The 13,154-nt window shown below is 46.2% G+C and overlaps 1 protein-coding gene across 4 annotated transcripts in view; it reads left to right on the top strand.

The window, feature by feature from the left end:
* Positions 1-13,154, top strand: part of TPCN2 (two pore segment channel 2) — a 675,604-nt gene that overhangs the window by 579,840 nt on the left and 82,610 nt on the right. For all 4 annotated transcript variants that reach the window (XM_069623451.1, XM_069623453.1, XM_069623452.1 and 1 more), the window contains one exon: positions 6,481-6,580. In XM_069623451.1, the coding sequence (XP_069479552.1) occupies positions 6,481-6,580 (100 nt within the window). The remainder of the gene's footprint in view (positions 1-6,480; positions 6,581-13,154) is intronic.

Below are 13,154 nucleotides of genomic sequence, written 5' to 3'. Positions count from 1 at the left end.
CACCGAGGATGTGTTTGGAGGATGGGGAAGGCTGGGGGCGGGGAGGAGGGGAGGGCAGTTGGCTTTGGTTGCTTGTTTAGTGTCCAGCAATGGAATGTGACAAATTATAGAAACTACAAAATGAAGAAGTGGCCGGAATTCCCGAGCAACTGTTTGTGACGCTCTGCAACAAACGGTAGCATCCCCCGCGGTCTTGTGGGTAAATTCGTGACACATATATTTCTTGTATGGCACGGAATCGCGTGCATCGTCCCTCGTCCGTCTTTAATTCACCAGGCCACCTTCTTGTAGGGAAAGATAGCAATGACGACCACCATCTGTGGATGCGTAGACAACCCTTTAAAAGGGAGGATTGAAAAAAGGTCGAATAATACTTGCCTCTGTGCCATTACCAGAATCCAGACTATGCATCATCAATCTTAGGAGTAATCTATGCCATGATGGCACGGAGGCTTCTAAGTAAGCAGTGTGTGTGCATCGCAGGCACGATCACACTGAAGGCTTCCTAAGTAAGCAGTGTGTGTGCACCGCAGGCACGATCACATTGGTGCATAGGGCGGTAAGAAAATGCCCGAAATGCAGGAGGCTCATACTAGTGTGGGGTCAGTATTTTTGGCGTAGGTGGGCCACTTTCTTGGCCAAAGTAGGCCAGTTTGCGTTACTTCGCTGTGCAGAAGCTAGTATTTTTGACCAGTGTTACTGAACACATTCTCTTTGAAATGCATTTCGCAGAACATTTTCCCCCCAAACTCCCCTTTGCATACTAATGAAACAGTCTGTCACAAATGGAAAAAATTGCCATTTGAGAGTGTGGGACACCTTTTCATTGGTGCCCGAGCCAGTTCTATGCGCCAGTCCCACCCCGATAGCAGGCTTACGATAAAGTCTGCCCGGAAATTATTTTTAATGTAAGAAAAGAGGAGGGACTAACCTCTGACCTTGGTAGAAGACTTACAGAACAGGATTCGTCCCTGTTGCAGGGGCTCATTAAGGAAGGTGTATGGGAGTAGTAGTTTATTTTTCCACCTAAAGTTTTTGGTACTGCTATTTAAACTAAAGGAAAAATTATGCATAATAGGAAGCCTCTGTGCCATGTCATATAATTTCCTTTTACAACGTGATGAACCAATAACCTTGGGCAAAACTACCAGATACAGGACACCATTTGTTATTCGCCAAGAGTCAATTATCAATAGTCATTGGCTAGTGGCGAGTGCAAATGTGAGGCCTATTTGATGGAACATTGAAAATATTTTCTGGTCTCTTTTTGTTGCATTTATTGGAGAGACTAGAGGGAGAACAGCCATGCTGGAGTTGAAGGTCCACGCTAATCTATGCCCCTCTCAATTGAAAATCAGGTTGGGAAAGTTGGCGGCCACAGGGCTGTCCTACAAGGCTTTAACAGCTTGAACACATCTATTTGAAAGACCTATTTATTTTCATGAAAAGCCCATAAACCTTCACCTGTCCCAATCAAACACAATTTCGGGATCAAGATTAGTCACGGACATGCACCTTTTGTGCACAATATTAGCCATGGCAAGGTTCACTTGTTTAGTTGTGTAATTCTGGGAGGTTTCCATGTTTGGAGCATATGTCAGACATATGAATTGGTGTAAATCTATAGGCTGAGATCTTTGCAGAGTTGCACAACATGTCAAAGAGAAAGTGGGCAAAAAGAAGAGAAAGCGAGCAGGACCTTTATTCTTGTTAGAGGCTCCGGTAGTATTCGCCAGTTGCTGCAGCTTGGGTAGAAGATTCTCCGGCATGCATGTTTCAACAACGTGCTGAAGAATTTGTATATCATCCTTTCTGGATTTGTGAAAACTGGATTGTAATTCTTTCCGTAATGTTGCCATCTCCACCCCCTACCCCACCCATGTCCTTCCTGCCCAAACTTCTTGCTCCCACACCTATGGCTTGCAGCCTTTGGGTCCTCTTTGGTAGCAACCTCAGACTGCAACAATTCATCACTAGCACTGCTACTCGTATTAACTCACTCAGCATTTAGAAAATCCATCTATTGCTTTCTCGTCGCTCTTCGAAAACTCTAATCTTAACCCTTGTGCTCAGCAAACTCAACTGTTGCTCATGCCTTTGCCTTCCTCTCTGTTCAGATAACTGCGTCTCTCTGCTGTACCAACCTGATTATGGGAAGTCCCTCTCTATGGCAAAACTGAGGCTCTCATAGCATAGTTTAAAAGGGGGTTCTTATGGGAATACCCTGTGCAATGCCATTGAGGGATAACTCACCGACTGCCGCCTTCCTTGATGACTTAGAACATTACTCAAGAAACCCAAAATGAGCTGTTTTAAATGCAGCCGACATGAAAAGGTACTTGGAATGTTTGTATATGCCTTAGGTTGGAAGGTTCTTCCCTGAATCATGCACTTTACTAAACTATTAATTAACAGTGTATTTCAGGTAAGAGACCCATAAACCCAACATGAGACAATACCTTGACCATTGGTAGAAGTGCACCAAAAAAGTAGTTTAACGTTGACCTTGGCAGGGGACTGGGAAGGCGGGAGTATGGCACAACACCCATCGATGGCAGGTTGACAGCCAAGCGGTGGAACAGACGACAGGAGGGGGCTCCCTGTATTTGTTTCATTGTTTTTCCTATGCTGGTCTGTGAGTTGGAATAGTTATGTCACCATTATACAATCAATAGCTATTGATATAACTCTGCTGGAACCCATACCTAGTATCTTCATGGACAGACGCTGCTTCAACAGGGGCCTGAAACTAGAAAACCTTGCACATGATATGAAAACATTTTGCTAATTTATTCCGAAGCCTTGCTCCCAAGACAGCGTATTCTTTCTCTTCTGGCAGAGAGGCCTAGGGGGTCATTACGAGTTTGGAGGTAGCCATGGTGCTATTACGTGCAAAGTCGTGCCCAGTGTTGGGGAGAATTCTCTCTTTAGGCTGAATTTCCTAACCTAGTGAGTCCCCCAGCAGCTTTGCTGGATTTCTGGAGTTTGTTTTTTTCTCCTGCCAAGAGTGAGACTCTTTTTCTCTCACTCTTGGACATGATTTATTGGTGTTCCTTTGACTGTTTGTGTTTTATGGGCTATGGGGTCCTTTACCCCATAGGGTCTCATGTGTTTTTACTATGTGTGTTACACAGCACCCTCCGTGCAGTGACACAGGGGTGTCATAGTGACACCCACCATAGACTCCATACCCTGGGACTGACTACTGTCTCCCAGGGCATGTAAAGTCACCATTGGCTTTACTAGTCCCAAATTATGAACAGAAACCAGTACAAACCATCATATTGTGGACGTACTGGTCGGGGCAATTCGATTGCCCCGGGGTCTGTTAGTCGAGGGGGCACGTCTCCGTCCCCCCCAATCGAGTTTTGGCTGGTGGCAGTGGATACTACTTTTTATATTCGACCGCGAATATATCCCTATGGGATTTTCCCATTGTTCGAGGCTACCAACTTTAATTATTTAATTCTCATAGCCTCGAACATACCGCCGGTTTATTTATTTAATAGTAATTCGCCGGTTGGTATTTTTTGCCAGGACTTGACTCGGTGGAGCCCTGTGGAACCGACTCACCACTTCCCGACGACCGAGAAGATCTCCCTGCTGGAGAGGCTTCTTCCCCTGACTTGTGGGCACAACCAGTTTACCTTCTTCTCTTCGCATCCCAGGCTGTCTTGTGGTCGAATTGCCCGTGCCAAGCACCCTGGCAACCGGATAGCCACTTACCACTGGACCGCGAATAAAAGGACCGCTCCTTTTACCTGAGAAACTCCGCGGCTGGTTTCTTCCCTGGCAGTGCAACGGACTCCTGTCTTCCTCCCCGACGAGATCCTCTCTTCCCCGGACGAAGCACCGACTTGCATGCGCTGCCAGGAACAACTGCCCCCGCTGGAGTATTCTCACCACTTTAAGGTACCGTGTCCGCCAGGCCTCCCTTTCTAAAGATTGCTACAAGGTAATAATAATCCCTTAACCTTCTGGACTGGGCTGGCCGCCTTGACCATCTAACTGGTCCCTTTCTTTCGTCCAACTCTTTTTTGGAACCTTTTCAAGACTTTTGTGCACTGCAACCGTGTGACTTTGGACACATTTCGTTCTGATCCTCTTAAAGTGGATCCGGCCTACTGAACTCTAACTTCACGGTTTTACTTTGCCTTCCTCTCTTGTTGTGTTCTTGTAAAAGTGTTGGTATCTGTTTCAATTTATACTTTGCTTTTCTCTCCCTTTTAAAACAAATTATTAGAGTGCCATCTGCGTTAAGCTCTCTCCGCTGTCTGAAAATAAGTGGGGCTTTACTAAAGAATTGTCTAATATTCTTTTAAGGGAGTGTATATCTTTTAGTGACCGTGTTTTTGAACTGCTTAACATTAGTGCCTGTGTGTTTTACTAGATGTGGTTTTAAATAAATATATCTCTTTTACACCAAGCTCTGGTCAGTGTTTACTTGTTCTACTGTGTTCTTCTGACCTATTGTGAATACTCTGTATACTGCCTAACTCTTCTTGAGGGAAGTTTGACTGCTCAGCCACAGCTACCAAGTGAATCTGTGTGGTACAGACTGCTACCAAGTGGGTTTACTGCCAAACACCTGTAGTCTTAAATCTTTTGCAGTGGCCCCAGAGGGCACTGCACAGGCTTCTGCTTAACACCCGGGTCCGGGTCCTCTGAATGGGGATTTACCGGGTCATTCCAACCTTGGAGGACCCGGTAAGTCCCCATTCAAAAAACCCTTCCCCATTCCCATTCGAGCCCCCATAGGGCTCAATGGGAATGGGGAGGGAGCTAATAACGGGCCCGTTAATAATGGGCCTGTTATTAGCTCCCTGGTCCCTTAGCGGCCCCCGCTAAGGGACCTCGGAATGCGGCGGTAAGGGGTTAACGGTAATTCTTACTGGTGCCGTTAACCCCTTACCGCCGCACTCGTAATGAGGCCCCCAGGTATGAATAATCTGTAATCCCCATTTTGGGATTTACTGTGTGATGGTATCCTTAAATTGGCTGCAAATTCCTTTTAAGCAGTTTGGACATCTGTTTTGAGCATCCTATAGATGGCTAATACATTTGAGGTACTCCCCCCGCCAGTCACCATCTCCCCTTGCCCCCCCCCCCCGCTCCTCCCCACCCAGGAGTGCATTACAATAGTCGAGCATCTACTAATGGGTTCTTACCAAAACTGTGCATTGTCCATTTACATGAAGAGAAAAATCTCCATAGACACCATATATTGAGATTGCATTCTTTATGAATGGCACGCATCTTTATCAACTACAATGCCTAAAAATGTAACCTGAAATAACTAACACGTTTTCAAAAATAAATTGGGTCCATATGTGATGTGAGTTGAGATGCCTTCTTAGTATTAGGAGGACCTTCGATATGATCCACTTGGTAAGATGAAGCCTGTTCGATTTCATCCAAGCTTCAATACTGTACGTCGAAACAAATTTCAGTTTAGCTGTGTCAGCTGTAGTGCAGTAAAATGAAGCGGTATGCTTTAATGTCAGAAAGAATAGTTTTGGTATGGTGAAAATGTTGTAAAAAAGTGAACTATTAATCATCTAATATATAAAATGAGTGGCGCTCGTTTCCTGATAGTTCCCCGTTACTTCGACCTCGACCATGCCAAATTATATTCGGTGTGGTAGTAGGATACCCTATGCATAAATAACCTGTCTTCTATCCCTTTAATCAATACAAGACATTTTTCACATATCGTTTGTACATCACAAAATGGAGTACAGAAGATCTTGGCTTAAATGGTTATAGCTTTGAAATGATATGCAGACAAGAGAAGCTCTTTTTATTTAATGGTATATAGCTCAGAAATATGTAGCAGTAAGTTATACAATGTTCGTGACAGAATATCTAAATTGTTCTTTCAGTGGAAACTTAACATATTGTAATCCTTGTCTTGATATTTTTACATGTTCAGTAAGGCACTATTGTAAAATAGTTGTGCCACCACACTGCAGCATGAAAGGGTACAAATACAGGTAACAAAGTGCTTTTGTACCAGCAGTAACAGCAATAGTATATTGTGAGGGGAAAAAGTTGTATCTTCAGGCAGCCTTCGTACATCCAAAGGGAGGGAACTGTAGCCTTACTTTGTGTTTTCACTACCTTATGAGGTGATGTGGTAGGGACATGCAGATTGTAATGCAAATGGGCTTGCTCCCAGACTATGAAGGAGGATTTTGGGACTTTAATCGGTATATCATGTTCATCATAAAGGCTGGAAACGGCCACTTCAGTGTTTCCGGCACGTTTTAAAGGCAGCAGCAAGGCAGCCTGGGAATGAGGCGCCGGGGGAGGCGGATGGGGGTTTTACGGGGGTGCGGGATTCAGCCTCTGGTGTCTCTTGTACACCATTGGTCTCCTGAATTGCTCTGTATAATTTGAGACATAAGGCTTGCTTAGAACTGTACCTGGTCTTCATTTTCGTGTCGCTCCCATCTGATCCTCCATCTTCCTCTGTTTTAGGAAACCGGATATGCTGGGGTTGCTGTCCCTCTGGGAGATGGTGCGGCTCATTAACATGTTCATCGTCTTCAGGTTCCTGCGGATAATCCCAAATATGGCGGTAATGGGAATGTATTCCTTTGCGTTCTTAATGAGGCAGTGGGGTTTTCAGTGTTCCAGGGATGCAGTTTACTTCAATATATGCCTGTATTGATTTATATTTGCATAATGTAGGTGTATTATTGTGTTGAATTTGTAGGCAGTAATATCTGTAAAAACAGGCTGACCATGCTCTGCCATTAATTAATGAAGCCACTCAAATTAATCCCGGTTAACACTAGTCACACACGTTTGGTGTGTAAACTCTATCTATTTCCGGGGTAGGATAGACTATGAGTATAAATGAGATAGAGCTAATGTGACAGGCTATGCTTTGTGCTATAGCAACATACAAGAATCAATTGCAAAAAAGACATAAGTTTATCAGTTTTAAACAATGGTTAAAATTGTATAAAATCAGTAAACACATGAATAAACACATCCGTGCTAGAATTTCTTGTAAAACCAGGTCTATAGGAATACACAACAAAACCCACGACTGGTCGGTGTTCGCGACTCTTGTCAGAGATGCAAGCGTAATATCAGTGCATAAAATAGTCCATAAATTGACAAGTGCTGTTAGTTAGTAACTCTGTAACACTACATAGCTTGTGATCTCAACATGTTTCTGTTCATAGTGTATTGGGTACAGAACATTCTTCAGGAGAGTGGTTTCAAATCAGAATCCTATTCAGCAGATTTGGCTGGGATAGTAGTTGCAACAAGTATAACCTGTCGGGTTAAAGGAAAGGAGAGTAGGGTAAGCCATGAAGGCTTAGATTCTCTCCTAGTTCTATAACTGAAAGATGAAAACCTTTACCAATGGTTGCTATTACCTTGGTCGGTTTCGTGTGGGGGCAAACAACGTCTTGATTCAGTTGTGGAGGGGTTAAGAATAATCCTCTGTTGCCAACTGCAAGAAAAGCATGAGGATAGCCTTTCAATCGCAAATAGTGCTATCATACTCTCTCAGATCATAGCAGGCCTCGGAGGAAGGAGGAGAAGAGGAGACTGTGGTAGGATAGGTGAGGTCTTTGCAGATTTTAAAGATTTCAGCCATGTTGTTAGTGGCTCCAGAGATGTAAGCTTGGACAAGAGCTCTTTTCTTGGAGCAGATTGAAAGGTATTGCCTTTGGAGAAGGCAGCAGGCCAGTTTGTCAGGCAATGAGCTAGATGACTGCCGCTCTGCCGCTTTACACTTCTGTTTCAAGGCTGCTTAGTCAAAGTCGTACCAGGAGTTGCGTTTGGAGGCAGACTCCATGCAGATCCTCATGACGGGGGCAAGGATGTCCAGGGTGTTAGTGATAGTGAGGTGCAAGTTAGATAGGACAGAGTCTGGGGGGTGGGAGGGGGAAGAGTCCAGAGCAGAGGACAAGGAAGGGATAAAGGAAGAAGCAAAGGCAGCCACTGACACGTGCTTCATCGGTCGAATGACGGAGGAGGAGACTGGCAGTGCAGTGGGAGGAGACTGTGGATAGCGGAGGTCAAGGAAGGAAGAGAGGAGGGAGTGCCCAGACCAGGAAAGAGGGGGTATTGAGAGGGGGTGGAAATGGGGATGTCTGTTGAGATGAGGGCGTTTAATATGAATTTAAAATTTGCAATCGCATACAGTGGTACAACACTGTGATACAGTCTGATTGGTTTTGTGCTCGAGAAGAACTACAGAAAGCTACAATAGTTATGACAAACACGCATAGATTTTCATAGATTTAAATCAGTGTACAGTATTCAACAAGAAGATATTTGTTTCGCGTAATTTAAAAATAATTTGTAAAAAAGGAGAGAAAGTTCCCTAATTATGAGTGTTCACAATATGTTGAACACGCTATAGAGGGTACAACTGAAAGCCAACCATCAGCGCTTGATCAGAAAGTCAGTCCTACTTCTCCAGTAAAGGTGTTGAATATAACATTATTCTGTATGTTAGTAAATAGTTTGAAAAGGCTGTTGCTCATGGGTTTCTATATTGGATTCACCCTCTACCCTACATGTTTGTCCTATATTGCTTTTATTGCTGGTCATTCTTCAGGGGCTCAGCTTGTCCAATAAGTCATGTTCTGTACCATTCAACTTTACAAATGTCCTCTGTTGTAAGACTGTTTTCCTCGCGAGTTGAACTACTTGCGTTGTATGTCAAGAAAATCCCATCACCTCTTTCTTTAAAGTGGTTAACATTTTCTTCTCCTCTTAGATGAAGAGGACCATGGCTTTCTTTTATTCATGCATTTGCTTATCATTCTCATGTCTCTAAATAGATCCCATGATTTCCCTCAAAATTAGTCTGTTTGCTAGTTATCATCTAGAATGGACTTGTTCAGGCTCCTTGTTTCACACTTATTGAGTGCTACCTAAACATCAGAACTTATATCTGTAGGACTTTGCTGTCCTTTGTTGTTGTGACAAGACCTTTTGGTCTTGTAAATAGTTAATTCTTTTGGAATCCTGAAATTAGTAATTTGTGTGGCATTCTGGGGTACTATCATATTGGGAATCACCAATTTAGGATTCTAAAGCCAAGAACTGCCTGTCAAATCCTGTTAACGGTATGTTCTTGTGTTATTCAAATTGTTTCAAATGATGTAATAAAAAGGAAGAAATCTATTTCATGTTTTAGGCAAAATGATTGAAATTACATTAAAGGTCACTTTTTCAAGACAGCAGGGTAGAGGTACAGTGGGTGTAAGTTGACTGTTGGCAGTGGACCAGCCTCTGTTCTCAAGGAACATTGGTTACAAAAGTGGGAGGGCAGAGAAGACCGGGACAACGGAGGTCCAGTCCCTGATTCAGTGTCCCCTTTCTGATGGTCATTGGCTGTTTCAAGTTCAAGGTGAAGCAGGCACCTCCTAGCTCTCTACATGTTTCATGTTTAATATGTCTGGGTATACACTAGAAATGGTATGCCACCAAATTGTGGGGCTTGGGTAAAGAAAAATAAAGATAAGCAAAAGTCAAAAGTATTTTTATTCTAGGTTCACAGATCCGGTAACCCAGATATAAAAACATTTAATACAACAAATCAATGAATAAATAAAGGAAATAAAATAAAATGAGCTATAGAAAGGAGGTTTGTAACACTGCAATCAAATGGTCCACCAAACAGTAGGGTCCCATCTCAAGTTGTTTAGTTCTCTTCAGCCCTGCTCCACTAATGTGATATGCTACTGCACTTGTATATCTTTTTGTGGTTGATTTGATTGGGCATCAGTTCTTCATCAGTTGATCTAACCCTGCTAATTCCGAGACCGTCTTAACCAATATTTCCTGATGGAGGGCGCTAGAGAGCCCACCAAGATGGCGGCTCCCTTTTGAGCTCCGCGCCGAGCTCCCATTTAATCCTGGAAAAACTGCTGACTAAAGGACCGAAACCAGCAGATAGTCGATGGAGAACGGTACAACGTGTCCCGCTGATTACACCGGTGTGCACAAATCAATAAACCGAGACAGCTGAGTGGGCGTATTGGCACGAGTCAGCGTGCAAAGAGGAAGGCCAGGACCGGGCCGCTTCGCCTGCCACGTCCCCCGCACTACGCAGCTACCCTGAGGCTCCATGGACCATAACTGTCAGGGAAACACCGAAACGCTGCCTCCAGAACAGTGCAAAGGAAGCTCTGACCACTGGCGGTCCAGGAGCGTAAGACCACGGAAGTGATCCACCCCTATCCGACAGCCCCAGACACCTGGAGAGAGACGCTCACAGTGAACAAGATCAGCAAGGCGGAACACCGGCCCCACGAGACCACTGCCAAGCCGCAGAGATCACCAGGCAATTCGCCGCCTCGACCACAAGATCAACCGTCGGGGCAGCCACCCCACACACAACGAAGCGGTACGCTTCACGGCCACTTGGCAGGCGGCTGGCCGACGCGCGGTGCTGACCTCGCACTGGGAGCTCTGCCGAGTCAAGGGCTGAGAGTGGCATACCCGGACAGCACTGTGACACAGGTAGGAGGCACCAACAACCGCCATCTTCCCCGCCCCGACCGGCGAGCCCCCTCCACCATCCCAGCAACAGATTATCCTGAGCAGGGACCCACCGGCACGATCCCGCCCAAGGAGCCCACAGACACGCCGGCTGCAACGCCGTTCCTACCATCACCCACAGAGCAGCGGTACCCGAACGCACCCCTCCCCGGGGGAGCTTCAAGACTCGGCAACCGAACATCGCAGAGAAAGTCTGCCCAGTGACCGAGCCGTCTTAACCACCTGCTGTACAAGGGCAAACTGTCTGACACCCATTATTCCCCCAAATAATCCCTTCCATGACGCCACCAGCTCTGGCCCCAGGGAATTGGACCAAGGATAGTGGCAAGGTGGTAGCGTGAGAGGGGTTTGCCGGACCCAACTCGCTAAATTCAGTGTTCCTGGACCCACAGCCCCAACATATGCACGCTTCAAAGAAGGTGGCTGTAGTGTGCTGGCACACAATACCCGTAACAAACCTCCTTGGCGCATCACACACCTCCTGAAATATTGTAAAACGGAACACTTAACATGGCGTGTCTGGCAACCAGCAGAAAACAGAATCCCATATGACGCTAGCCCTGAACTGACACCAGAGACCGGTGCCTCTGATTGCCACAAAGCCCAACAACAGTGTGATCCCTGCCGAGGGGCACAGAAACGAGTTGGTGACATCTGGCATATCCAGCATTAATCCACAATCTCAATCAGTACCGACTGGACCATCCCTGTGCAGCCTCCTCTCCGCTACTCCTTCTCCCTCATAGCGAGTCTACCTGCACTGCCGGCGCCCAAGAATGGGTAAAACCGACAAGGCCCAACGGAAGCAGACATTCGAGCCAGGTGCCATAGTTAAAACCCCCTAACAGCCACTGCCAGAGTCCCCTACGGCCACAATGATCCACCAAGCGGATACACCCCAGGTACTAGCACCAGATATCAGAGAAATCCTGCTAGAACTAAAAGCTAGCATTGGCAACCTCGACTACAAATTGGACTCCCTCTCCTCTAAAGTCGACCTCTTACAACATTGCCTTGATAAACATAATGACAGACTAGACGCAGTAGAGCAGCGCTTCTCAGACCTTGACGACAACAGCGTGTTGCTGGGAGCCAGAGTGACGTCGTTGGAAAGTCAAATGAAACTGGTGAATGCCAAAAACGAATATTTAGAGGACAGGGACCGGCGCAACAATATTAGACTGATCAGAGTAAGAGAAAGGCAGATCCCTGGCAAAATGGAAGAATTCATCGAAAATCTGTGCAAAGAACTATTCGGAGCCACCGCACTATCCCAGCTCTTTGTCGTTGAGAGGGCTCACAGGTACCATTCGGTCGACCCGCACCTGGCACTGCTCCGCACCCGATATTTGCCAGGATCCTCAATTTCAAAGACCGCGACCAAATCCTGAAACTAGTGAGAGACAGAGGCGAACTACAATTTGACGGCGACACCATCCAAATCTACCCTGATTTCTCTCAAGCGGTCCAAACATCTCGAAGATCCTTCACTGGAGGGAAACGCTGGCTGCGAGACAGCGAAATGCAATACTCCACGCTATTCCCAACTAAACTGAGAATCCTACACGCCGGAACAACCAAGTTCTTTACATCACCAAAAGAAGCTAACATGTTCCTAGACAGTATCGGCTGTCACCCCGTAAGCAACAATAACACGAGACCGGCAAGACCCGACCGAGCAAGGCGAAACCCACCCCGAGATCCTGGAAAGTCATATCACCCACTCACTGAGCTGCTGGAACTACTCCTCGGGTGAACACGGCAAACGCGTTTTATCCTTATATGATGGGAGCAGGAACTCTTGGATGGGCACTAGCGCCCGTAGCACAGCTCCAAGTTCAATGTTAATTGTTTGTGGAATTGGAGGGGAGGGACTTTTGATGGGCGGTTTGGGTGTCGCCCGTGTGTGGCTGGGGGGGGGATACTGTTCTGGCTACGGCCCAGGCACGGAGGTGGTTACTTCCGGGCCTCCAAGGCGCAACTGGCCAAACACGGCACTCCAGGGAAACCTGGCAGACAGAGCTGCGAAAGTTGTTGGGGAAAAGGAGCAACACCTACACCCATGCCGAAGTTTTGTTCATGGTTAAAGGAGCGATCTGAGAAAAGCACCACAGGCGAAACGACCCACTCTTCGCACGCCACACGATATACTACACAAGGAGATGATGAACACAGCGACTCTGACCGAAAGCCCTCCCGGGCATGTGGCTGGACCCGCCATGAATACACCTGACCGCAGGCCCATTCAAGGTAGCGACTTGGAACGTTAGGGATGGCAACAACCCCACCAAAGCCCGCAGAGTGGTCCATTATCTCAGGAGACACAATGTCGACGTCGCAATGATTCAAGAAAACGCATCTTGCCTCAACATCCGAAAGCAGATGGGCACCCGACTGGGGATGTCATAGATACTTTTCTTCTTGCTCGTCATATGCACGAGGGGTCACCACCCTTATCAGCAAAAGGTCAACATTTAGACTAAAATCAGTAAAAAGCGATGAAGAGGGCAGATCCCTCCTGATACGCGGAGTCCTAGATGGGGTAGATGTGCCCTTCGTGAACTCCTACGGCCCGAATGTAGATGGAGCCAACCGTTTCGACTGGGTCATGACTA

The sequence above is a fragment of the Ambystoma mexicanum genome, chromosome 11 (genome assembly GCF_040938575.1).
Source record: "Ambystoma mexicanum isolate Mex_15411 chromosome 11, UKY_AmexF1_1, whole genome shotgun sequence".
Lineage (NCBI taxonomy): Eukaryota > Metazoa > Chordata > Amphibia > Caudata > Ambystomatidae > Ambystoma > Ambystoma mexicanum.
This window is presented reverse-complemented; position numbering and strand designations above follow the sequence as displayed.